Below are 27,912 nucleotides of genomic sequence, written 5' to 3'. Positions count from 1 at the left end.
CCATCCAAATTTTGTGATGACTCATCAGATTTTCCTCCTTGTTTTGCTGCTTGGTGAATTTGCATATGTAGGTTCCCTGAGTAAGGTAACTATAATATTTAAAAGTTCAATCAACATACTACTTATGGCACTATTTTTAAACTGATTGCAAGAATATCCTCTGTAGTGATTACGGGAATTAAAATGATCAGTTCATTTGTTTCTAGTACAGACAGTTATTTTAGCCAAGTAGACACAGCATTTGTATCTTCTAAATAGATGTCTAAATTCACAAAAGAAAAAAAAGACAATATGCATATGTAATAAAATTTGACTTCAATGGTAATCATTTATAGAATAATAAAATCATAGTAGGATTCCTTTTCCAATGATCTAATTATCAAAATTTTTACAAATGTAACACCCAATTTTGATGAGAATCCAATGAAACAGCCACTTCCAAATACTGTTTGAAAATATGTAAAGTAGAGCAACCCAGGAATGTCCAAAATTATAATTTAAAGTCTTTAAATTGCATATACCCCTCAACTTAGCAATTCTATTTCAGGGAATTTATTTGAGGAAAAGAATTAAGGATATGCACAAAGACTTTACTTAAAAAATATTCACAGTAACAAAAAACTGGAAATAAATATACATAATGTGAAAAATTATTTTGTCATTCAATTATGTCATAAAAGAAAACTGTATCACACCCAAAAATATTTGTGACATGTTAGATAACAAAATGGATTATCATAAAATATAATTCAATTTTTTTGTGAAAAATATATTCATATAAAAGATCCAGGAAGATATATATGAATGTAGTTTATCACAGGATAATAGTATTCTACTTTTTTGTTTCAAAAGTTTTATATATGTATAATTTCAAAATACATAAAGATTATACAATGGAAGTAAGTTTTCCTTTATCCATTTTACTATTTGACTTGTTGCCTTTTTTCTTACTGGTTTGCAAAGTTCTTGATAGATTAAGAAAATAAGCTTTTATCATATATTTCTTAATATTTTTTTCTATTTGAAATTTGTCTTTCTACTTTGTTTATATCTAAAATGTATATGTAGTACACTTATCAATCTATTCTTTCATGGCTTTTAGATTTTATGTTTGCTTAGAAATCCTCCTCCCTTGTGAGCATACATACACACACATACACAAATTACAGTTTCTCACTTTTCTTTTACTACTTTTATTTTTTATTTATTTATAATTTTTAGAGACAGGATCTTGCTCTATTGTCCAGGCTGAAGTGCAGTGGTATCATCACAGCTCACTGCAACCTTGAACTCTTGGGCTCAAATAATCCTCCTTCCTCAGACTCCCCAGTAGCTGAGACTACAGGTGCACACCACCACACCTAGCTAATTTTTTTTTTTTTTTTTTGTAGAGACAGGGTCTTGCTATGTTGCTCAGCCTGGTCTCAAACTCTTGGCCTCAAGCAAACATCCCTCTGCAGCCTCCCAAAGTGCTGCAATTACAGACATGAGCCACCATTCCTGGCCTTCTTTTAGTAGTTGTACAGTCTTAAATTTTTACTTTTAAATCTTCAGTCCATTTAAAAATTATTTGCATTCAAGTAGTGAAGTAGGGATATAGCTTATTGTCCTAATTCAATTTATTAACATATTTTTCCATTGATCTAATTCAATTTAACATATATTATATATATGTTACATATATATTATATATACATAATATATATTATATATAAACATCACCTATCGCATAAATTACATTTTCATTTATATTTAGATTTCTGAGATCTTCAAATTGCTTGAATAATGTGTCCGTGAATTCAGGTGTTAACACGCAATTATTTAAATTAATATAGATTTATTATATATGTTAATATATGGTACCATTCCTCCCTTGTTACCTTATTACTTACTATTTTCTTTAATGTTTCTCTCAATAAAAGAATTTACCTAGCTTAAAAAAATCTTGCATGTACTGAGTCAGTTAAGTAGTAAAAAAAAAAATCTTACATGTATTGAGATTGCATTAAATTTAATACTTCAATAGGGACAATTGATGGCTTCAAAATATTGAGTCCTCAGAAGCAAGAGCAAGTATGTTTCTGTGGCAGGGTATTTTGTCCCAATTTTTTTTTAATGTTCCTCAGTAAGGTTTATATTGCCCAGGAAGAATCATATTATACTGATTAAGAGAATACACTCTTATGCTAATGAGACCTTGAGCAAGCTACATACACATTTTGTACCTCCATTTTCTCATATGTAAAACAGAAACAATAGCATCTGCCTGGGAGAGTTGTAATAAGACTTAAATAAGAGGCTCCACTCAAAGCACTTAAAACAATGTCTGGCAAGTGTAAATGCTCAAGAAATATTTCCTATTACTAAGTGCTAAGCATTGCTTCTTGAGATTATTTTCTATTTTATCCTTTGCTTTATTGTTTTATAATTCTTTTATTTCTATGGCTTTTCAATGGATTCTTTTTGATTATCCAGGTACATAATTTTATCATTTGAAAACAATCATAAATTGTCCTATGCAGTTTTACTAACTTAATTTCTCCCTCTTGTTTAATTGCCTTCATTAAACCCACAGAACCATAATAAATAATAGTGATAATATATATTTTGATCTTGACTTCAATGATGAGTCTAGTGTTTTATCATATGTTTTTGTCACATTACAGATATTTCTATTTAGTTATATTACAACAAGATTCTTTCAATAAGTGGATATTAAATTTTGTCAAATGACTTTAGCATATATAGACATGACTATTGATTTTTCCTGACCTATTAACATAATGAATATATTAACAGTGTCTCTAATACTTAAACATCATTGTATTCATACAAATGAAAATGTATGGATACATTTATATGTATCCTATTAGTCTGTTCATATACTGCTTAATTCTATTTATGAATATTTTGGTTAGGATATTTGCAAAGATTTACATGAAAATGGACCAGAGGTTTTGAGTATAGTGAATGGTTGTATACATGTATGTACATGTCGAAGTGTACTATCATTCATAAAATTTGGTATCAATGTCATACTCACTTCATAAAAATAATTTGAAAACTTTCTTTTCTCTCTTTCCTCTGAAACTATTTAATAATCTATTTAATAAACTATTTAATAATGGAGTTATCTGTTCCGTAGAGACTATAGAATTCCATGATAAAATCATCTAGGCCTGTTGCTTTTCTAGTAAGGGGATTGTGGAAAGTCTCAACAATTTTTCACTTCTTCTAAGGACTCTAAGATTTTTCTGTCTCTTCTGGTTTGAGTTTTGCTATATCATATTTTTCTACGAAATCATCACTCTTTTCATATAATTGAGCCAAGTAACCTCTTTAAACTATTCTGATTCCCTGAATCCCTTTCTTGTTTCTAACTGAAAACTTATTTTAACATGTAAGAACAATACCTACACTTACATTGCTCCCTTCTCATTTATTGATATAATTAATGACAGTTTAGAAAAAATGCTTTGCACAGGTCTTCTCAATTTCACATGTTGTTTACCTACTAAAGAACCTAATGAAAACAGCTGAGTTACTGAATACTTTTTATGTGCCACGCTCTCCAAAGCAGATTTTATGTGTGTTATCCCTTTAATCCTCTCAACTGGAACATTATTGTCCCCACTTTCTAGATGGAGAAATCAAAGTCCAAAGGAGTCAAGTAATTTTTCAGAGAGGAAGTAGCAAAACCAAGCAGGTTTCAAACATTGGCAGTCTCACTCCAGGAAAGCCCGTACTGTTAGATATTATATTATTTTTCCTCCCTATCTCTCATGTTGGACTTGTAAGTAAGCTTAAGCACTAATTTCATAGTTCAGAAAATTATCTACAGAGACAATTTTTGTCTCCATAGTTGGTAACAGTAACTTTTCATAATATTAAGCCATGAGAAAAGGCATTGAAAACACTACTTTTTTTGTTTGCATATTTGAAACACCAAATAAATAAATGTGCCACACTCAAGTCTTCCCTGACCAAAAACCAGTATTGGTCTTTGCTGTAGTCTGATTGTGTCCCCCCCAAATTCATATGTTGAAGGCTGATCTCCAATGCAACAGTATTAAGAAGTGGGGCCTTTGGGAGATGTTTAGGTCATAAGGGTGGAGCCTTCAGAAATGAGATCAGTGTCCTTATAAAACAGGCCTGAGAGAGCTTCTTTGTGAGGACATAGCAAGAAGTCACCATCTATAGGGAGAAGGTCCTTGACGGACACCAAATCTGCCAATGCCTCAAACTTGGACTTCTCAGCCTCCAAAACTGTGAGCAATAAATTTCTGTTGTGTCCAAATTACTCAGTCTAAGGTATTTTGTTACAGTAGCCTGAAAAGACTAAGACAGTCTTTTTTTTTTTTTGGAGACAGAGTCTCACTCTGTTACTGGGGCTAGAGTGCCATGGTGTCAGCCTAGCTCACAGCAACTTCAAACTCCTGGGCTCAAGCGATCCTCCTGCCTCAGCCTCCCGAGTAGCTGGGACTACAGGCATGTGTCACTATGCTCGGCTAAATTTTTCTATATATTTTTAGTTGGCCAATTAATTTCTTTCTATTTTTAGTAGAGACGGGGTCTTGCTCTTTGCTCAGGCTGGTTTCAAACTCCTGACTTTGAGTGATCCACCTACCTTGGCCTCTCAGAGTGCTAGGATTACAGGCATGAGCCACCGCGCCGGGCCAATAAGTTTTAATCTTTAACTTAAATGCAATGAAAAACAAAGGATTTTAACCAGAGGACTGACTTGATTACATTTGTGTTTCCAATGCTCACACTGGCTGCATCATGAAGAATGCATGGAGAGGGGCAGGAAGGGATATGGAGAGACCACTTTGGACTAATCCAGTTACAGTTACCAGCATCAGGGATGGTGGCAGCTTCAACATTAACGTTGGCTGGGAAGACAGAAGAAGTAGATGGATTCCAGAGCTTTTCAGAAGATAGAGTCAACAAAAGTGGGTGATGGCTTATCTTATGTGGATGATGAGACAGAAAGAAGTGTCAAGAAAAGTAGTCCTGAGTTTCTGGCTTCTGCAGTTGGTGTGGCTTCAGAGGAATGAGGCTTGATTGTTCTGTGTCCACAGCCTGTACCCTGGGAACAGGAGTATCTCAATTTTGAAACTCATGAAAAGATTGACATAATTAACAAGTTAATATACATATCTATGCAATTAATAAATAACTACATATATTACAAAGATACCAAGCCATGTCCCTAAAATAATTTGAACAAGTATAAAAGGATCCAAGAATCCGTATCTGAGAGAACAGCAGTCCATGCATGTAACAAAGAACGGCATTTGGAAGTTTCTCCAGTAAGAAGTATTTCTGCCACCAGGGGGTAATCAAGAAACAGTGTGGGGCAATGGGGAAATATCTGTCAGAAAGACATGGATTCCATCAATTTCCCTCTGCTTTGAACGAGTGAACCTGGCAGATAATTGGTCTAAGTATTACTTTTATGTATGTAGAGGGAGATAATACTATCTACCTAAAAACATTATGAGGATTGCACGTGATGACACATGCCAAATGCACTCAATGCACCTGGTATGCAGCATATCTTTCAAAGTAGAGGGATGTTTTTGAATTACCGACTTTGCTTTTAATAAACAAGTAACTCCTGAGGGTAACCCAGCTAGTCCTTTGCACCTTGGTGCAAATTATTTAACTGTTTTTGAAATAAAAATAATATTAATACTTTCAGAGGCTAATATTGGTGAAATGAGTTTGTAATCTCGTAAATACTTAATATCCAAGGAATGGGTTCTTAGAGGTATTGGTAGCATTATTTTATATACTTAAGGAGAGGCCTGCTTGAACAGGAATAATGCCAATGTTTGTACTATGTGCATTGACCAATTTATTGATTTTATAGTTTTATTAACTACAAACCCTACCTATACAACTAATGAATCAAAACATATAACTTAACAAAAAAAAATTCAAACATTTCATCAAGATGTCAAATTTATTTAATCAAAATTCTTACAAACATGTCATTGAAATCACAAATCTAATATATTACATAAATTTAAATGCTTCAAACTCACAGAAATGATCACAATAATTATAGAACTTGCTACTATATTTTAATAGATTAAAATGTATTTATGCCTTGAATTTAAGTTTGCTTCATCACCCCTGTACCTATTCTTACTTCTAAAGTAATTTTCCGGCCGGGCGCGGTGGCTCACGCCTGTAATCCTAGCACTCTGGGAGGCCGAGGCGGGCGGATTGCTCATGGTCAGGAGTTCGAAACCAGCCTGAGCAAGAGTGAGACCCCGTCTCTACTATAAATAGAAAGAAAATTAATTGGCCAACTAATATATATAGAAAAAAAAAATTAGCTGGGCATAGTGGCGCATGCCTGTAGTCCCAGCTACTTGGGAGGCTGAGGCAGCAGGATTGCTTGAACCCAGGAGTTTGAGGTTGCTGTGAGCCAGGCTGACGCCACGACACTCACTCTAGCCTGGGCAACAAAGTGAGACTCTGTCTCCAAAAAAAAAAAAAAAAAAAAAGTAATTTTCCAGGATCTAGACAGGCAAAAACATTTAACAACCAGTGCTGTTGACCAAGCAGAGCTGGAGTGTAAGTACCTACAGTACTTACACCCCGGCCCACTCAGTTGTCCCAGGTATAAACCCTTATGTAGCTGAATCAGGGGAGTTATGAGGAAGTACAAGGGAGAACTGAGAAGACACGGGGTATTTACCAACCTCAAAAGAAATATTTCCATTTTAACCACTGGTACAGCCATCTCCATACTTACCAGCTGAATATAAACTCTTCTTCAATAATATTGCAAGACTCAGAGAAGAAAGACTATTTTTCTCAGACCAGCCAAGGTTATTTGGGGTTATTGAACAACTAATTTTTGTTTAGGACACAGTACTTATTCACACCACCTAATATGACTTGCACCCTAACCTAAATTGATTTCACTGGGCCCCATAGGATGGCTATATTTTGCCCCGCCGAAACTTTCCAAAAAATACAAGGCTCTGACAAATCTGATAATTTTTGATATCTCACCGCCTTAGTTATCTTTGCTACTTGATGCTTTTTATTAGTATTTTTTTTTGTTTCTTTAAAGTTTTGCATTGTCACCATTATATAACCATTTTATATAATGAGCCTCTGAAAAAGTCTTGCAATCCCAAATCTTCCTTCTCCTCAATAGGCAAGGTTTCCTTTCCATCAATAATCAGTGTTGACACAGAGAAGTTAGTTTGAAAAAGAAAGTAAAGAGCTTAGTTTGGGGCATGCTGCCTGTGAGATACATTTATGTGGAAATAACCAGAAGGCATATGAAGATTCTTTCCTAACCTTTAGGAATTAAATCCAGAGTAAAGACCTAATTAGAGAACCCATACAGATAGACTCGCTAACTAAAGACTTGAAAATGGATGTGATCATTAAATGTAAAGAGAGAAAATGAGAAAAGCGGGAACAGAACCTTGAAGAATGCACACATTTGGGTGGTTTGTGTAAGAAGTGGACTCAGTGAAAACAAAATAAATAATCAAAGATAATGTGAAGGCCGGGTGCGGTGACTCACGCCTGTAATCCTAGCACTCTGGGAGGCCAAGGCAGGCGGACTGCTTGAGGTCAGGAGTTCGAAACCAACCTGAGCAAGAGCGAGACCCTGTCTCTACTATAAAGAGAAAGAAATTAATTGGCCAACTAATATATATAGAAAAAATTAGCCAGGCATGGTGGCACATGCCTGTAGTCCCAACTACTTGGGAGGCTGAGGCAAAAGGCTCGCTTGGGCCCAGGAGTTTGAGGTTGCTGTGAGCTAGGCTGACGCCACGGCACTCTAAGCCTGGGCAACAGAGTGAGACTCTGTCTCAAAAAAAAGATAATGTGAAAACAATATAAAGTGTATAATGTCATAGAATCCAAGAAAACAGCAAATTAAAAAAAATAGAGGAAGCGATATAACATTGTTTGAAATAGCAAAAAAATATAAAAAACAGTAACTTAAATGCCCATCAATCAAGAAGTGATTAAATTATGGTAAAGACCACAGAATATTACACAACCATTGGAATAAGGTAGATCCGGAAAGATTTCCAAGCTATCTTATTAAATCACAGAAAAGTAAATATGTTGCAGGATCCCAAATATGTAAGGGGAAAATTAAAAATATTATATAATATATGTAAATATATTCACACACATCTATACCTCTATATTGATAGATGACAGATAGATATAGATATTCATAGACTATAAGTATCTGATGAACTTTAAGGTTAAACTTAAAAGAGAGGATGCATAGCAAAGTGTAAAGTAGGACATTCATATTCTGATTAAGGTAATTCTACTTTGAAGCTTTACCATAAAAAATATACTTACAGGCTGGGTGCAGCAGTTCATAACTATAATCCCAACACTTAGGCAGGATGAGGTGGAAGGATTGCTTGAGCCCAGGAGTGTGAGACCAGCCTGGGCAACATGGTGAGATACACCACTCCCCCCCAAAATTTAAAAATTATCCAGGCATGGTGATGTGTGCCTGTAGTCCCAGCTACTGGGGAGGCTGAGGCAGGAGGATGGCTTAAACCCAGGAGTTTGAGGCTGTAGTGACCTATGTTTGGGCCACTGCACTCCAGCCTTGGCAATGAAGTGAGATCTTGTCTCTAAAAAAAAAAGAAAAAGAAATATATATATGCTTGTGCACTACAAGGGTATAATGGTAATTATATATATATATATATTTTTTTTTTTTTTTTGAGACAGGATCTCACTCTTGTCACCCAGGCTGAGTGCAGTGGCCTCATCATAGCTCACTGCAACCTTGAACTCCTGGGCTCACGCAATCCTCCTGCTTCAGCCTCCCGAGTAGCTGGGACTACAGGTATGTAGCACTATGCCTGGATAATTTTTCTATTTTTTGTAGAGACAGGGTCTCGCACTTGCTCAGGCTGTTCTCAAGCAATCCTCCTGCTTCGGCCACCCAAAGTGCTAGAATTACAGGCATGAGCCACCACACCGGCCAGTTAACAATATATAATTTGTATAATAAACCAATAACAAGCCTGCTACCAATGCCATATGAAGAAACTAAGGAGGATTAAAACCAAGGAAAAGGCCATTGGTATTTTTCACTAGAAGTGCGATGGCAGCCTTAAAAGAACAAGTTCAGAATACTTTGGTAAGGAAAGAATTCCAATTACAAGAGTGAGAATACATGAAAGTGGAGTCACACGTAGGAGATACTCAAGATTTTCATCTGTGCCTGAGGAAAAGGCTGGAGAGAACGGGTGGGGCACAGACTTGTTCAGGGTTAGGTCTGCATGCTATGCAGGGAACCTGTTACAGCTGCAGAAATATTTTTCTGGAGTTGCAGCAGAAGAGCATTCCCTCTTCTTCCCACCAAGGTTAGACCTGAGAGGAGCTATGTCTGGACTGTCAGCCAGTGATTCTGATCCCATCTGGAGCCCGACACAGAAGTCAACCAGCAGAAGGAGAGAAACGTGGACTGAATTCTAAGAATTAATACAAGCTCTAAATCTCACAATGCTGAGCCAACTACATCCTTGGACTTTTCACCTGTCCAAGCCAATACATTCCTGCCTTCTTTCTTAAATCAGAATGGGTTTTCTGCCTCTTGATGCACAACCCATCCACAAGGCCTATTTTTATTTGGGGCTGTATCTATATAATGTAAGAAAGAACACCTTAAAGTGCATTTCACAGATAATCCCAAATATTTAGTATGGCCATTAATGGTAAGAGTCCCATAACTCTTACCAGCACAGCTTGCTAACCAACACTGAAATAACATTGAGCGTTTTGAATTTCACCTCCTCTCCTTCCCTTTCCCTCCTCTCTAATGGAGGTGTTTAATGAGTAGTGAAAAGTCCCAAAAGGTGAATGGAGGAAATAACTGGGCAATCAATCCCAAAGGCTAAAGTAGCAAACCTCAAAGATACTCAGTCAAGTCAGTGAAAAACTATTTGGCCTACCTGCAATTATACAGGTTATTCTTCCTGATATACTGCTAGAGAGTGGATGGTAGATTTTTCTTTTGAACGTTAATGTTTGAAATATTCAGTATTATCATAGAATAGCTATCTGCCTTATACATTTGTTTCCACATTATTCTAGAAGCCCTAAATTAATGACTTCATAGAACTTCTGAGGTTGTATTGGATTTGTTTTATGGTTTTATAGTATACAATGATATAATTACATAATATTTGATCCACACAAAATAAATGTATGCAATACATTTGTAAGTGATGAAACATAATTTAAAATACCTAGAACCACCATTCAACATAAAAACTGTAACATTGTCAACACCAGGGAATCTATTGTTGTGTTCCTCTAATCACATCCTCCTACCACCTCTAGATAAAATCACCGTTCTGAATTTGTGTTCAACAATCCTTTATGTTTCTATAGTGTTTCATCACATATATATGTAACCATAAACACTTATAACATATGTAGTCTTCTATATCTAGATTTTTCATTCAACATTCTGTGATTCAACACATTCCTATGATTCGGTTCACTCCTGATGTTGAATATAGCTGTAGTTCATGTAATGTTCTCTGCTGGATAATATTAAGCCTTTGCTTTCTATCTTGTATTGTTATTCTTTTTTTTTTTTTTTCTCTTTTTTCATACCTAATGTAACCTGGGGACTAGGACAGAAAGAACAGTGTCTGTATGGAAAGATCCCGGTAGGGACATAGTTTTTTTCTCAGGCGTTACTGATATAAAGAAAAATCTAGTGAGTCTATCTATTACAGCTTTCTCAGAACAAATTGTAGTGTTGTCCTCATCAACAAACCTAAATGGAAACTATGAGGAACTAGTCATCACACTTCATTATGGTTTTCAGAAGTGAAAGGAAAGTATTTACCTTGTTTCTCTTTAAAACACTTAATATACATTTCATACTAAAGTCAAAAATGCTAACCTTCAGTTGGGTCTGTGTTTCTGCACTATGCCAAAAACCTGTTAAAAATTGAAATGCAAGAATATCATATAGAAATTAAAAGGAAAAAATACTAATATATGCTATAATATAAATGAACCTCAAAAGCATTATGGTAATTAAAAGAAAGAAGATGCAAAATATCATATATTTTGATCTATATATGCTATAATGTATATAATATGTCTAGGAAAGGCAAATTTCAATTGCTCAGAGAACAGATCAGTGATTGCCTAGGGCTAGGGGCAGGAGTGAGGACTAACTGTGAATGCGCAGTAGGGAACTCCTGCTGTCGCTGGGGTGATAGAAATGTTCTAAAACTGGGTTGCAGTGATGGCTGCACAACTCTATCAATTTACTAAAATCATTGTAAGTATGACTTTTATGGTATGTAAATTGTAATTCCATAAAGCTGCTAAAAATTGAAATGCTATCATAATGTCTCTGAAATACTAAATCTGGTTCATCTTTTCATTTCACGTCATGCAGTCTATAGATTGGCCTTTTGAAGAAATAGCTTTGGTCTGCTAAATTTGAACATTTACATAGATTGTTTGTGTGCCCATTTTGAAGGAAAATTAGAATGAAAAAAAGAAAACATATTAATAGCAATTTGAAAAGACCTGCTCATGAAGATAGTATCTGAGGAAGAATGAGTTGGATCACTTGCAAAGTGGCCTAGAATATGGCATCGGAAAGACAACCACCAGTCCACACACAAGCAGAGAAATCCTAAAACAGCAGCAGATTTCCCGAGGGATCTTATGTCATGATGAGGAAGGATTACAGGAAACTTCTACTAACACTTTATTTTCCTTCCTGAAACTCCGGGAGAGGTTTCAGTAACTCAGTGGACAGGTCAATAGCTACTTACGCTATAGAGTTACCCACAGCCCTCATTACAACTTAACGTCCTGCCTACCTGTTTTTAAAACCATCTTCCCTTTTGTCAGAGGCATTCAAGGTTTTTGCTTCCACAAGTTTGCAACTCTTAGTCCAGTTTGGTTTGTGAAGTGGTGGTTGTTAATGGAAGTAGGACATTGTGTATATCTTCAAAGGAAATCAAAAAAGAAAGCCAGGAATAAAAAGATGGTTTGGCCAAATCGATCCCATTTTTGGATGTCATTTTACATGACATGGAGCATTTTTACCTCAATATGGCCCAAACCAAAAGCAAAAATACGGGAAAAGAAAGCTAAAATATTTTCAAATATTTTTTAAAACTTATGTTTGTGGAGCAGAGGAGGAAGAAAATTGTTTAGATAATGTAAGCTCTTTTCTCAAAATACCAAGTTGTCTGTTATCTTTATATTATATTTTTGGAGAAAAACTTGGCATGGATTATCCTAATAATGAAAATTCCTCTGATGGTTTTGCATGTACAGAAACAGAATAAGTGAAGTGTGTTAATGTAGAGTTTAATATTTCAGAAATAAGCAGTCAGAAAAAGACATTATCACTCTTAACATTATTCCTGTAGGGAAAATTGTAAGATGACAGAGTGTGTTGCCATCTCACAAATAGCCATCAGTCCAGCGTATACTAGATTTTTCTTTCATGTTATGAAAAGACTACTTTTAAAAAAAAATAGACATCAGTCACTTGATTTAAAAATTCACGGGTTGTGAGAAAGAATATTTTATTCCTATATGTCATTTTTTAATAGGTGAAGGACAAAAAAAGTCTGCAGAGGCTTTGAGATAAAATTACTCTTTTAACTAGTTTCACATGGTGTGTGTCAGTAACACATCCAGTATCAAAGATGGAAGTCTAATACAACATGAGTCATTTTTACATGTCAATGTTTTATTTTTAAAAAGAACATGTCTGAATCAAATAAATTATATTCATGTTGTCTTTTACAGATTTTTTTTTAAATCTGAAAAAAAGATTATATCCTCATCCTTAAGTGTATGTGTAGAAGTAATAACACAAATCGAAAGAGCCCAGTGGTGGGGGAGGGAGAAGACATCGTTTGATCAGGAGTCCTTTCCACAGTGAAAAGAATCATTAAAAATAAGAAAAGAAGTAGAAATGCTGTCTAACCTACATAATTTATGCAAAGTTGGCTCTTTATTGTTTGAGAAGTCTATAAGGCTTTTGATCCAATTGATAAAAATCCACAAGGAATGAGGAGGTAAACAACATTTATTCTAACAGTATCCATCATTAGTATATTAACTTTGAGCACTTTTTAAAAGAAGGCAATTAAAAAGGGAGAAAAGGATGAAAAATAATTGGAATCAAATAGTCGTTGGTAGAAATAGAAAAATTGAAGGTGAAACACTTAAGCCTTTCATGCTTTTCTTTAAGTAACCATAGACCAAATTTTTAAAATTTCTTCTTAAAGTAAAAAGATAAGCAATACATGCAATAATTGGTTCAGTTTTCTAGATGATTTTTTAAGACTTGCTTTTTTTAGACTTAAAATATGTGTGAATATGAATACATATATGAAAATTAAAATAAAGTGTATTTTAAGTAACACTAAAGCAGAGGCTTCATGATTCCATTACCAGCCCCCACTTAATGGGAAATCATATGTAAATATTATTATTAGAGAGGTATGATAATTTTTTGTTCTTTTCTAAAAACTTAAAGTCTTTATTCAATAGTGTCATTTTATAAATTACTTTTGTATATTTGGTTAGTTTGTTGATTACAGATTTCCCTATCGCCAATAGCAAAAGTCAGCTCCATTTTCCATATGTATAAAGATCCAAGCAAGTCTAAATTTTTTCATGATGCAAACATATGACTAATATCTCCTTTTACCCATTGTGAGTCACTCACCCAGTGGAGACTCATCTTGGGACCCTCGACCGTGGTCATAGCAGAATAAGTCACAAAGCAAAACACGGAACCTATAGTGGCGTGAAGGGTGACACGGCCCTGAAAACACCTTAATTTTGACTGCTGGTCTCCAGAACTGTGAGAAAATAAATTTCTGTTGTAAGCCACGCAGTTTACCACCCAGATAACTTATTACAGAAGCTCTAGGAAATACATATTATAAGTGGTATGTTTTAAAATCTTTAAATATATAATCATTCATGAATACAAAGACAAGGGAATTTCAAGGTATTGGCCTTTCTTTATGAGAATAAAATCAGAGGCCAGAATTCTAGAATGTGACCATATGGCTATAGGTTGAACTGAGTTTTTCTTACTGAGCTCTAATTTTAAGTTGGTAATAAAATACCAAAGAATTGACAGCAGTTCATCTTCATTGTGAATATTTATTACTAATTTTCTTTTCTAAGAAACTCAAAGAATGATTTAGAGTTGGGCTCATACCTAGGCAAAAAGGAAAATCATTTATCAATGGAATTCCACTATTTCTTTAAAAATCACAAAAAAATTCAAAAGTGAGGCTAACCTAGAATCAATTTTAAAATAAACATTTCAAATAAAAAGTTATATCAGCATTTTAATCTATGGAGACTGCTTTTTTAAAAAAGTATAGTTGGCCAGGTGTGATGGTGCATACCTGTAGTCCCAGCTACTCAGGAGGCTAAGGCAGGAGGATTGCCTGAGCCCAGGAGTTCGAGTTACACTGAGTTATGGTCATACCACTGCACTCCAGCCTGGGTGACAGAGTGAGACTCTGTCTCAAAAGAACAAAAAAAAAAAGAAGAAGAAGAAGAAAGAAAGAAAGAAAGTGTAGATATTTTGCATGGGTAAAGAAAGTTGTGATTTTTACTTCTAGAATCAAACATTTGGTAATACCAGAGACTTGCTGTGAGATTCTTACATAACATGCTATAACTTTATTCCATCACGGTCTGAACCTAATGAAATTAATTTGGGGAAAAAAATAATTGGTAATGAAACAATCATTTACAATCCCCCCAAAAAATGAAGGAAATTACTAAAGTAGTTATAACTTAATACTGAATAAAGTTTTAATTTTGTGACTGAAGCCATGAACTGTTTTTCATCCAAAATAACAGAATTCTAGATTTTACTGGAAATGCCATCTCCCATCCCCTTCCACACACACACATTTTTAGTGCTTAATTTTTTAGAGAAGGGTTTTCTTTGTTGCTATTACTGAAAGTCTTATATTCTATATATTCTTACCCCTTGACCAAAGTGGAAATCGAAAAAAAAAAAAAAATGGAATGTTACTGCTAAAAAGGGCCTAGAGATAATAATATAGCTACAACTACCATCACAACCACCACCAGTATTTATAAGTGTTTACTATATGGTAAGCACTAAATGAAGTCATTTTACATACATCATCTCACTTGGCGTCATCTCAATTGGCACTATGGGGCCTATTCCTGCTGTTGCCACATTACAGAGGAGGACACTGAGACCCAGAGAAGTTAAAGGGCTTGTCCAAGTTCACACAACTAGTTAGTTGTGTAAGCAGAACTTGGACCCAGTCCCTCAGTGAACAGGCCCAGAGTGTTCTGCTGCACCACAATAACTTAAGAGAAAAATATTTTAAAAAATATTTACAGTCCTTAACCTCTGTTAAGGACTTTCATGTTTTATAATTTGATAGAATATGAACTTAGGGACTTGCGTGTTTTATAATTTGATAGGATGTGAGCTTTACATTTTCCGTCCAACATTTAGTTCACTCTTTCACTCAAATTCATTTGAGAGGCATTATACTCTACCCTTCCTGGGCAAATTGTTTCATCGTGATGAGCTTTGCAATTAGGCTAAAAGGAAAAAGAACTTACTTATTCATGTGAGAGGAAGTTTAGTGTCGGCCTAACATTCTAGCTTAAAATAATACTGGCTTTATCTAAAATATGTCAGAGTGACCAGTTGAAGAGACCCCGGTGCAGTCAATCAACTGTTTGTTCTGTCTATGGAGTGACACCCCCCCAAATCATTTGGCAAATTTTATTACTGAATTGATCTAACCCACGTCTATTTTTGTGTGGGAGCTGTGTGGTGTACTCAAATGCACTAGATGAAGAATTCCTAAATTCTTCTACTAATGGTTCTTTAAAATTGATTTAGAGCTTCTAACTAAAGAATAGTCCTCCTCTCTCTTTGCAAATTTTAGGAATGAGAGTCGGATGACCCTCCTCATCACAGGCCATGAATCTGGACGTACAGCTCCTCATCCTAATGAGTCTCCAAAAAGGAAAACCAAGACAGCCAATGCCTGAAGTTTATTGTTGTTACCATTGTTGTCATTGGTATAAAACCTACAGCAAATCTTCAAATGACACAAGAGTCCTAGGCCTATCTTCTCTTAACCCTGAGTAGGTTGAAAGTTGGAAATAATAAGAAAAAATATTTTTTCAGTTATAATTTCTAGTAGTGAATTCTATGAACTAAATTGTGTACCCCCAAAAATCAAATGTTGAAGCCTTACCTCCCAATGTGACTTTATTTGGAGTCACCAACACAATAATTTAGTTTAAATTTAGGAGGTAATTAAGTTTAAATGAGGTTATGCGGCAGGTAGAGTCCTAATCTGATAGATAGGGCCGGTGGCCTTATAAGAGGAAGATACTCTCTCTCTCTCTCTCCCCCCTCTCTCTCTCTTTCAGTGTGTATTAGTGTGTGGTTCTCTCTGCCTCTTTGTACACATTCAGAAGAAAGGCTGCATAAGGACAGTGAGAAGCTGGCCATCTGCCAGCCAGGAAGAGAGCCCTCACCAGAACCTGACCATGCTGGCACCTTGATCTCAGATTTCCAGCCTCCAGAACTCTGAGAAAATAAATTTCTGTTGTTCAAGACTGTGGCCTCCAACTCCCAGGCCATGGACAGGTACCCGTCCATGGACTGTTAGGAACTGGGCCACACAGAAGGAAGTGAGTGTTTGGTGAGCCAGGAAAGCTTTATCTGTATTTACAGCTGCTCCCCAGCACTCACATCACTGCATAAGCTCCGCCTCTTGTGAGATCAGCAGCGGCATTAGACTCTCATAGGAGTGCGAACCCTACTGTAAACTGCACATGGGAGGGATCTAGGTTGTGCTCCTTATGAGAATCTAATGTCTGATGATCTGAAGTGGAGCTGAGGAGGTGATGCTAGCACCGGGGAGTGACTGCAAATACAAATTATCATTAGCAGGAGGTTTGACTGCACAATAAATGTAATGCACTTGAATGATTCCAAAACCATCCCCCTCCCTGATCCGTGGAAAATTGTCTTTGGTGAAATCAGTCCCTGATGCCAAAAAGGTTGGGGACTGCTGGTTTAAGCCACCAACTCTATGGCATTTTGTTACGGTAGCCTGAGCTCACTAAGACAGTACACTACTATAAAACCTTGAAAGTATGTCAGGAAAATTAAAATTAAAAAACAGCTTTCTACCTGATCTCAACCTTTATAAATATACATGCTGCATGATCAGACTGATAAAAATTAAACAAGCAATTTGGAGAGTTTTAATGAGTGCCAATGATTGTTAGTAAATAGGTTTCACAATCCACACATTTTTACTGGTCTATCCTCAAGAACAGTAATTTTATAAAGCCATTTTACTGAAGGTAAATTAGTGACAACATTAATTGTAGTGGCTCACATTGATGCATCTTCTCAGACATGTAGCCATAGGCAAGTTGTTAAATGTGTTCATAGGCAAGTTGTTAAATGTGTTTCAACTGGCACTGAGCTCCAGATAAGAGCTGAAGCTCAATCAATAAAACTTGATTTGGACTAATTATAAATGTCACAGAGAACTTGTCTGCAAAAAGTCAATTAAGCTAGGTTATACACAAAGTGAACTTTCTATCTGAGGCAAACAAAAGGTTCAGGTCTTTATATATAGTTAACTTTATCCTTCATGCTGTAAATACACTGGCAGAGACTGTGAATTAGCGTCACCTCTTTTCACTAATAGATTCCCTCCAACCCCAAGTTTTAGCAGAACACATTTAGAGACCAGATTTCCAAACTTTCCTTGCAGCTGGAGAGACCAATGAATGGGAGCAGAAGTGATATGTATAACTTCCAGATCCCATTATTGTAAGTAATCTGGGCTTGCCTTCCACCTCTTTTTCCACTTCCTGAGGGCTTGTGAGGATAAGCTGAATTCACTCATGTATGTTTCCCCCAAAAGATGACAGAGTAACAAGATAGAAAGAACTTGGGACCCTGGGTGTCCCTGTGGAACCAAGTCACCCAACTGTCTAGGTCTGCACTGATAGGAAAGAGAGAATTTGTGGCTTATCTGAGCCACCGTACTTTGAGGGTTTGTTAATACTCTTGAGCAGACCTTACAGTTTACAGTGTACCTTCCATATGCTATTATCTAAAACATCCATTCAGTCATTCATTGAATAACTATTTATTAAGTACATATTATATATCAGCCCTGCTCTGGGTTCTGAGTACACAACTGAACAAGACACATCAAATGCCTGCACTCATGAAGCTTCTGTCACAGTCGGGGGTGAGGGTAGGCAGAGAGAAAAGAACAAAGTAAACAAAATTTTAGAAATAATAATTTCAGAACATATTAGTAGTTTAACATGAGAGCTCAAAGAGTCAGAATGTCTATGTTTAAATCCAGACTCTGGCATTTATCCACTGTGGTCACCATCCTCCAAGGATGATCCCTCCCTGAACCATACCTCCCTGTATTCACCATCTTATATAAGCCCCTCTCTTGAATCTGAGCAGGCCCTGTAACTCACTTTTGGCCCATAGAACAAGGCAGTAATGATGCTCTATAACTTCCAAGGCTGAGTCATAAGAAGACTTTCAGTTTCCATCTGGGTCTTGGGGAATGTTCACTCTGGAGGAAGCTGGCTACTGTGTAAGAAGTTCAGCCAACTGAGACTGCCAGGTAGCGGAAGCATGCGGAGAGGCTGTGTAGAGAGGGATGCTGGGCCAGACTCTAGCTGCTCCAGCCATCCCAGCTGAGGCCTGAATGTGAGCATGAAGTCATTTGATACGCAGCCCAGTTGAGCATTTAGATGACTCCAGCTCCAGGCGCCTTCTGGCTGTAACTCAATAACAGACCCAGAACCACCCAGCTGAGCCCAGTCAACCCACAAAACTAAGAGAAATAATAACAATTTAAGTCACTAATTTGAGGTATCACACAGAAATAGACAATAAGGACACCAAGGACACCAACTTTGTGAATTAAACATTTCTTAATTTCCCTGGGCCTCAGCTTTCTCATCTGTAACGGTCCTACTTTATAAGGTTGCTGTTGGAACTAAAAGAGTCCATTGGAAAGTGCTTACAAGAGTGCCTGGTATATGGTAAACACTTAGGAAATGGCAGCTACTATTCTTTATTAGTAGTAAGTAAAAAAGGATGATGGAGCAAAAATATTCTTAATTGGATTCTCAGGGAGGTTCTTACATGGAAGGTGACACTTGAGCTTAGATCTGAAAAATCAGGACGTAGCCATGTAAAGAGCCAGACAAAAGCATCCAAATGGGAAGAACAGCAAGGACAGGTGTACTAAGGTAGGCACTGGTATTGTGACTTGGAGGAACACAGACATGACCAGTGTAATTTAAGGATAGTAAGCAAAATAAAGAGTCGTGGACTCCACGATAAGAAATCTGGATTTTATGTAAAACATAATGAGAATCTTTGAAGAATTGTAGGTAGGGAATGACCTGAACCAGTCTGTTGGAAATGGATTTTAGGAGGGCAAGAATGGAAATAAAAAGACCCTTTAGGAGACTGTCAGAATCACCTGAGTAAAAGATTTTGGTGACTTAAACCAGAGTTAAGCAGAGGAGATGGAAAACACAGGGCAGCTTTTGGGATATGCTTATTGAAAGAGCAGCCCTTGGACTGCCCATCAGGTTTCCATGGCAGAGATGAGATTTTTACTTTAACACAGTTCTTCTAGCACTTTTATTATTTAAACCATCTTAGACAGGGTTCTAAGCATTACACTCCAGGGCAGCTCAAGTCTATCTCATTTTATATAATTAAGGGATCAATGGTTACAGATTCTTGTTAATAAATAAGGGATAACAGAAGATAAGCTCTCTCACATTTATTATGATTGTTCAAACAGGAAAAAACGCATCCAAAGCAATGTAGCTTTGTGGACGCAGTATCACAAGGTGAATCAGGACACAGGTTCAAGTGGCAATATGGTCGCTGACATCTCATGGGAACAGAATTCTTGACCATTTAGGGCTTCATTGGTTCTCAGCCTCATACAATCATGATAGTCGATTACTCTGTGTCTCTATTTAAAAATGCCCACATTGCCTGGAAATATGTCATATTCCTAAGGTCAGGATTCACACTGTTAGTATTTCCCTGCTGGTCCTGGTATCTAAACCCCATGACTCTTGGCTCCTCAAAGCTAAAAGCACCTGCCACAAGGAAATAATCCCGAGGAGATAGTCACCAGAAGGAGGCTTTGATTCTCATGCTCGACTCTCCCAACCTGACAGGAAGGAGGCTAACAAGTTGGCCAGTATCTTTTTATGCACCATCAATAAACCATATTTAACATATGAGCCCATTACAGGTGTCTCTTAGACAATCCACAAGATTTGTTCTTTAGGAAAACTTGGGAGGCTTTGCTTTCAAGCTTTCTTTTAGAAGATACAAAATAGTCATGATGCAAGTGAGTTTTTCTAAAACCTCATTGTTACAGGAGAAAGCATCTGGCACACATTTCGCATGAGATTTTCATTTCCTACAGCACCTCTTTCTTTAGTAGTGACAACGGAAAGGAGAGATAACACATGAAATAAGAGAATGGAGGCAAATGACATGGTACATGATTCAGGGATTGTTCCGTCTTTTACCCTCTGTCCTAACGTTGAGAGGGTCTAATACAATTAATCTGGTGTAAAACTTAGGAGGACATTAAACCAGCTGCATGAGGTTTTTCCCTCTCCCTGTCTGCCTGAGCTTGCTTCATCCCACTTGCGTCTTAGGGTAAACTGTCCTTCGAGTGCATAGATGTGGCTGTTTTCGAAGCTACATTACGGAACATGTGGAATGCAAGATTAACTCTTGGATCCAAAGAACTGAAGAGTCTTCCTTTAGACTTTATTGTTGTTATTTGTCAGCTTTAAATCTTAGTATCGTGGCACCAGATCTACAATTCATTGAATTAAATGTGAAAAGAGTAGGTTAGGGTATAGTTAACACCAAGAGACATATGCTTACTGATTGGAGTTATGCCCTGGGCTGGTGCCAGGTAAAGGTAATGGCAACACCTGGGATCACCATTATTGACCTTGTTAGATAGCCACCAAGCTCACCAGTGCCATCTTCACTGGCTGACAAAATATAACAGGCCAGCACCGCTGTAATTTACAATAAGCAAAAGGAGATAATGCTCACTTTACGAAATAAATTGAAATTTAATAAAATAAAGTCAGACTTTGACAGACTTGTAAGCCAAAGGTAGACAACAATCAGCAGCAAATAAAGGGTACGTGGCAATCATGTAGAAATAAGAAAGAGGCACCAACTTGCACAGAAAGAGAAATAGTTGAAGTGGCGGTGGTTACCATCAAATAGAAAGAATAAAAGATATGGAGGTGTTAATTAAAAATGAAGGAAAAAAGAGAACTGGCAGTTTTGCTGGTTTGCCAGCCCATGTATCTCCTGGCCAAATGATGGGGAGTACAGGAAAAAGATTAAATTTTCAACTTAAAGGCATCCCCCCCCCCCAGGAAAGATAACGTAATGGCATATGAAGTCAGTTCAAAAGAAGCCTGTGATATCTTCCTTCTCATAAAAAAGGAAGCAAATTATTCCATCCAAGTGCAACTGAATCAAATTTGAACTTCCTGTAAATTTATCAGTTGATAAACCAGGATTTAAGTTCAAGGATACATTCCATGCCTAATCTTCATTTTACAACTTTTGGAGATAAATTTTCCTCAGCACTGAAATCTTTCAAAGATAGCCTTTCTTGCAAAACAAATTGTTAGAAGTGTGCAGCAAATTGGCCAGATGCCTCTTGGGCGTAAACTGTTCCTTAAAAGTCAGGTAAGAAGTTTTAGAAACAATCTCATACTTTCAAACCACTACTTTTCTATTTAGTGCTTTGAAACAGTCATGTTCAAAGTAATTCTTTCGTTGTCGAAAGGGTTAATACAGCTTTTCAAAAGTGCTTCTCTTCTCACAGAATATAGTTTATATTTTGGGAGAATTTGGCACAGCTTAAGTTACAGCTTAACTGATTTGCTCAGTGGAATCCAACAAGAAGTCATTTCCCCCACCCATTTGTCCCCAAGCGTTTATTAGAAGGGAAAGTCACAAAATTTGAAGAGAAAAAAGTATTATTCATATTAACATGCTTTCTTCAAGACTTCACATCAGCATACACAAGTGACAGCCTTCTTCACATCTAGCTCCCAAAATTCCCTTATGGAATTTTAGAAACACCCTGAAGTTTATTATCAGCCCACTAACCCTTCTCAGCCTAAATGTATCACTGGAAGATAAATGAGCATGGGACTTAATTATTGCTTATATTGCTATAAAGAAAAAATAATTGCTAGACATACAACTCAGTTAGTGACACGAGGCTAGTTTTGCTACCTTCTAGAAATTGCTACTTTTAAGTTTGCAACATTGAAAGAATATACAGGCATCAGAAATCTACTCAGTGGTACTTATTACTGCAATTGTTCTTATCCCTGAAACAGCTGGAGCAGCCTAGCAATTAAGGTATAGTAGAGAACCAGACCAAAAGAAAAAAAAAAGTGGCTCCAAGAAGAAAAATCACAACTTAATAGCCTGGTATGTGGTAAGGCCATAGTTCGGATTCTTAATTATTATCCCATTCCAGAGCTCAAACAAATTATTTGTGGTTATTTTGCAAATATCTCAGTAGTCCCCCCCCACACACACACACGTTTTACAAAGTATTGGCCAATGCCCATTTTCACACAGCCCTTTAGTCTAAAAATAACTTTAACTGTCATGTTTTACCAAGACTGAGAAAAGGGAGGGCAAATCAAAGAAAACTAGTTTAAGAATCAGTGGGGAAATTTTTTAACAGGCCTGCTGGGTGTTCTCTTCATGCTGTCTTGGATCTCAGATTAAATTATTATACTTTCTGTGTTGTAGTACTGGGTCATTTGTACATGAAGACAAAGGCAACTTCAACTTGATATTTCTGTCATCCCTGCTGTGGGAAGAGTCCTTTCCCTGGTTTATAACATCCATCACTCTTGCAATAAATCTTGGTGGTGGATATGGCCATTTAAATCTCCACCTGCACAAACAACAGAAAATAAGAGAGCTCATAAATCTCTTCACTGGTGATTAACAAATTTTGGATCATCAGCAAAGATATTATGGGGAGGGGGGTCACTAATTCATTAATAAAGACTGATTTGCTGACAACCTGTTTAGTTTACAGCATAGGGGGAAAGCAAACAAGACCCTGCTAACAAAACAAAACGTTAGAGGTTAGTGAATTCCCAGCTGAGCTCAGGATCAGAGATATGATATCTTAATGTAGGCGAGGGCTTTAGATGCTGAGCCAAATGCTCAAAAATCGCTCTTGTGTTTTGCTCCAGCCACTCGTCTTCAATGCCTACCTGCAAGGAAAGAAAACCTGGAGAGGAGCTAGCAAGAGAGATTTATGCATTCAGTCTCCCTGGTTTCTTTGCAACAATTTCATTCAATCTCTAGGTTCCGGTTCCCTTTGCTTTTCTACTTACTCCCCAGAAGATTTTCTTATTCTCCAGGTAGATGATCCAAGCTGGGGTTAAGGACGGAAAAGGACCTTTCCCAAAGGGATAATCCTGCTTTGTGTTTTGTACCGCCAGCTTCTCATGAGGAACCCTCGCAGCAAAGAGGATGGAAGAAGACAAAGGCAGCTGCATTGAGAGGGAAGATGCATCACATGAAGTCCCAGGCAAGGTGACCTCTGAGAGGCACTAAGACTCTTAAGACTATATTAATTGCATTTCTAGAAAGAAATTGAGTTTTCATTTTATCAAAAAAATAAAAAGATTATCAACTAGCAAAATATTTTCCACACACTCATATTACCCTATCTCATTCCTCTCTCTCCCCCACTAAATTGTGTGGGGTTGTGTGTGAGTGTGCAATGGTCCAGTGTGTTTGTGTATACACTGGCAGTTCCTTGATGTATTTAAACTGACCAGGGACAGAAGAATTTTTTTGTATTTGCTCTGCCATCATTGTAAAGATTCTGTGAAACACTTGTTTTCTTAGTTTGTCCCAGGTAAGGTAGGAAGATATCTTGGTAAAACCTTGGAGTGTTACAGGGTGTTGACAGGAGGCAGTTGATACTCCCTGGATCTTAATTGGTGTTTTCTTGGGAGATTTGTGGATGGAGGGCCCAGAAACAGCAAAAGGATGTCATGGTTTTTCTAATGTTTTCGGTAACAACCAGCTTTGATGTCTTAAGAGGGAAAGGAGGCTGCAGAGATGGACAGGGGCGAGGGGCTGTGAGTACAGCTTGCTCCTGCTTGGCCTGGGCCACCGTGGAAGAGGGTGGCTGGGACGTGCCGGTGGCAGTTGCGTTGATTTACATTGCAAGTTGGAAATCAGGGTCTGTGAGTGAGAGAGCTTCCCTCGGGTTGTGAAAGGGGTCTAAGCTTTGCTGGGTCCTGGCAGGCCCCTCCCCTGGGCTGCAAAGGATCCGCCTCTCTATTCCCCAGATAAATTCCTAGTGTCCACCAAATTCCTCAGCGCTCTCTCACACTCCTCTACGGCCACAACTCCGCTCTGGGGGTGGGGAAACAGAGCGCCGGGTTCCTTCTCTCGAGGTTCCTCCTCACAACTCTGCGAAGGGGAAAGGGCGTGAGAGCCAACCAGACCCCAACTCCAACTCCCAACACGAGGTGGCTGCTCTATTCTCGGGGGGCCCACTGGTTGCAGGGTCTCTCTCCCTGTCTCTCTCATCCACTCTCCCAAACATGTCCACCGGCTCCCTCAGCGATGTGGAGGACCTTCAAGAGGTGGAGATGCTGGAATGTGACGGGCTGAAAATGGACTCGAACAAGGAGTTTGGGACTTCCAACGAGAGCACCGAGGAGAGCTCCAACTGCGAGAACGGCTCTCCCCAGAAGGGCCGCGGGGGCCTGGGCAAGAGGAGGAAGGCGCCCACCAAGAAGAGCCCGTTGAGCGGGGTCAGCCAGGAGGGGAAGCAGGTCCAGCGCAACGCGGCCAACGCGCGCGAGCGGGCGCGCATGCGGGTGCTGAGCAAGGCCTTCTCCAGGCTCAAGACCACCCTGCCCTGGGTGCCCCCGGACACCAAGCTCTCCAAGCTGGACACGCTCAGGCTGGCGTCCAGCTACATCGCCCACTTGAGGCAGATCTTGGCGAACGACAAGTACGAGAACGGTTACATTCACCCGGTCAACCTGGTGAGTCCCCCCGGGCTGCCGCTGCAGCGGCCCGGCGCTCCCGCGAGGTGTCGTGTGCGCGCGGGGCCGGGAGTGGGGGTGCGGCGCGGCGGTGACTTAACGCGCCCGGGCGCCCACACCGCGGCCCGGTGCCTCTAGGGACCGGTGGCTAGCGGTCCCGACATGCCCCTGCTCTCTGCCCTACAAACCGCCGGAGCGGGAGCGATCTATGCGAGGGTTTGCCGTGGCAGCCCAATGAGAGGTTTTAAGCTGGCACAGAGGAGCGATCCCCGCGCCCACGACACCCACGACACCCCACCCGCGTGCATCGGCTGGTGCGGAACAGGGAGCACCGAGCAGACGCTGCGCGCCAAGGAGCCACTTTATTATTAATCCCTTTATTCCTCTTACAGCTGAGAGTGAAACTTGATTTTACTTTCTAATTCCCGTAAATAAAAACACTCCATTTCATTCCCAAGCATATTTAGGACTATTAGATAAGGACACATAAAGCTCCGCCCCCATAATTGTCCACGCAAGCCCCCCAACTATGTAAATATTCTGTGCTTCTCCTGTAAGCGGATTAACATTTTAAAATCCCAGTTCTAGCAAATATCAGCGTAATCAGTAAATTCTCACAAGCATTAGTGTAATAAATAAGATTTTAAAAGGTCACTCGGTTGTCCAAGATTTAAAAAAATGTTACCTTTGTATCTTAAAAAGTAATGCCCTTTGAACCTTTGTATTTTAAAATACAAAAAAAGTAATACTCCTTGAGTCTACCTTTTTCAAATGCGTTTTACTGTTTAAGAAATATATCTTAAAATTCCTTTTAGATGTGATTTCATTCTAAAACTCTGGGCTCTAAAGAGAAACAACAGCAACCTACTACAACCTCTGTTTATATATGATAAGAAGGAGAGGTTTTCCTCTTAAAAGTCAAGTCTTATCGGCCAGCACTAGAGAGAGAGGTTTGAATTGTCTTCTCACCGAATTGGTCTCAGGAATTAGGGGGATGGGATGAAAAAAAGCCACATTTTGCCATGAAAAATCGTTTTTCCTCCAATTGAACGTTTAGTTTTTTTCAATGAGTAAATAGCTTTTTAGAATTTGGACCTAAAATGAAAGTATTGCCTAGAACATTTACATTTGCTATTGCCGTCACCTTTGAATAAGAAACTTAAATGAGCTTTATTATAAAACAGCCTGGAGGAAGGAAGAGAAAGAGTAGCTTTCTCAGCCTAGTACGAAAACGACCTTAAATAAAACATCCATGTATGTTTCGTTAGCAATTTATTTTTCCCCTTTAAGAGCCAGTGATGCATTTAGAACTGTGGTCAAAGCCTGTGATTGTGATGGAGGAAACCAAATTTAGCACCAGAGAAATGGGGTGAAGCTGAAGGGGCTGGGAGACCTGGCCGCGGCCCGGAAAGGGGACAGGAGGGCGCTGGGCCCGAACCCGGCGCCCAGTAGACACGAGGTCTTCGTCAGCCTCCGCGCTCAGGGTCGCCAGCATCCGCCTCCGGGCTGTGCCACGCAGCGCAGCCACTCTGGGCTGCCCACCACGGCCTCCTCTCTCGGGTTTTCCTTCCAACCCGGTATGAGCCCCTTTTGCTCTTATCCTAAAAGCCCACCGCCGCCACCACCACGTCGAGCGCGACTCGGCGCCGGGGCAGCTTTTTGCTTTATCCAGCCCCGGGGCGCACTGGGACAGGGGAAAATTGCAGAGATAACCGGTCTCCCCAGCTCCCTGCCTGCCCCCACCGCGCCCCCGCCTTTCATCTCAGCCTCCGAGCCCACCCCACCCCTTCCGCCACGGTCACTGACTTCCTCCACCCTCTTCTCTCCTGCAGACGTGGCCCTTTATGGTGGCCGGGAAACCCGAGAGTGACCTGAAGGAAGTGGTGACCGCGAGCCGCCTATGTGGAACCACGGCGTCCTGACCTTGGAGGTGCGAGTGTGGGAAAGGCGCGCTCCCCGGGGGAGCGGGCCCGGGAGGGCGACCCCTGCCCTCCCTGCTCCCTGCCTCCGCTTCCCCCACGCAGCGCTCCTCTCTCTGTCCCACCCCGCGGCGAGAACGCTTTACAACGACGAGGAGATTTCGTTTCCAAACCAGAGGAGATCAACCGTCCTTACAAAGATTCCCATCTATTTAACTTTATTAATTTCTTACCGTCAATGACTCTGCGAGCCTTGCTGGTCCAAGTGCAATATGTAATTATAAATATATAAATAGATAATAAGAGCCTATCAATGTGTATCTTTTGTACAATAACGTTGTAAAATGTAGATCATAGAATAGCTGACTTTGACAGTCACAATTATAAAGTAAAATTCACTTAAAGATATATATTTTTTTTCAAACAAGTTTTGCTACTTTTGAAAATAAATCTTTCTTTATATTGCTAAAAGCACTGATGTGATTTGTTTTCTAAAAAATTATTTGGAATAGAAAAGAGGGGAACTATGGGGAAGTTTGATAATAAAAGTGGTTCTTTTAAACCTCAACTCAAACTTCCAGAGATAGAAAAGGGATTAAATATTAATTCCACTGTGAAAGTGCAGGTGATATTTTATGCTGAAACATTAAAAAGAAACTTTTGCAAACTACTTTTAAAACCATTAGAAATAGTGTAACGCCAAACAAAGAATGAGAAGAATTAAAGTTATTCACAGTTACACAGTTCAAGAAGAAAA

General features: G+C 38.6%; 1 protein-coding gene across 2 annotated transcripts; it reads left to right on the top strand.

Annotated features, from left to right (window-relative positions):
• The first annotated feature begins 24,571 nt into the window (after positions 1–24,571).
• TCF21 (transcription factor 21) lies at positions 24,572–27,629 on the top strand. 2 transcript variants are annotated; one of them, XM_012781674.3, is made up of 2 exons: positions 24,572–25,236; positions 27,069–27,629. In XM_012781674.3, the coding sequence occupies exons 1-2, from the start codon at positions 24,787–24,789 to the stop codon at positions 27,156–27,158; spliced, it is 540 nt and encodes a 179-aa protein (XP_012637128.1). In that variant the 5' UTR covers positions 24,572–24,786; the 3' UTR covers positions 27,159–27,629. The 2 variants fall into 2 exon arrangements, with proteins under 2 accessions (XP_012637128.1, XP_075859051.1); XM_076002936.1 differs by having other exon boundaries at positions 24,572–25,202; positions 27,069–27,159.
• Positions 27,630–27,912: the final 283 nt, after the last annotated feature.

The sequence above is a fragment of the Microcebus murinus genome, chromosome 5, assembly GCF_040939455.1.
Source record: "Microcebus murinus isolate Inina chromosome 5, M.murinus_Inina_mat1.0, whole genome shotgun sequence".
Taxonomy (NCBI): Eukaryota; Metazoa; Chordata; class Mammalia; order Primates; family Cheirogaleidae; genus Microcebus; species Microcebus murinus.
The sequence above is the reverse complement of the archived record's forward strand: the minus strand, read 5'-3'. Positions and strand labels throughout refer to the sequence as shown.

Excerpts from the sequence above, each read along its gene's own strand:
- TCF21 (XM_012781674.3), top strand. The coding sequence starts at position 24,787 with ATGTCCACCGGCTCCCTCAGCGATGTGGAGGACCTTCAAGAGGTGGAG. Across the intron at positions 25,237-27,068 it reads ACATTCACCCGGTCAACCTG|ACGTGGCCCTTTATGGTGGC; the intron begins GTGAGTCCCCCC and ends TCTCTCCTGCAG.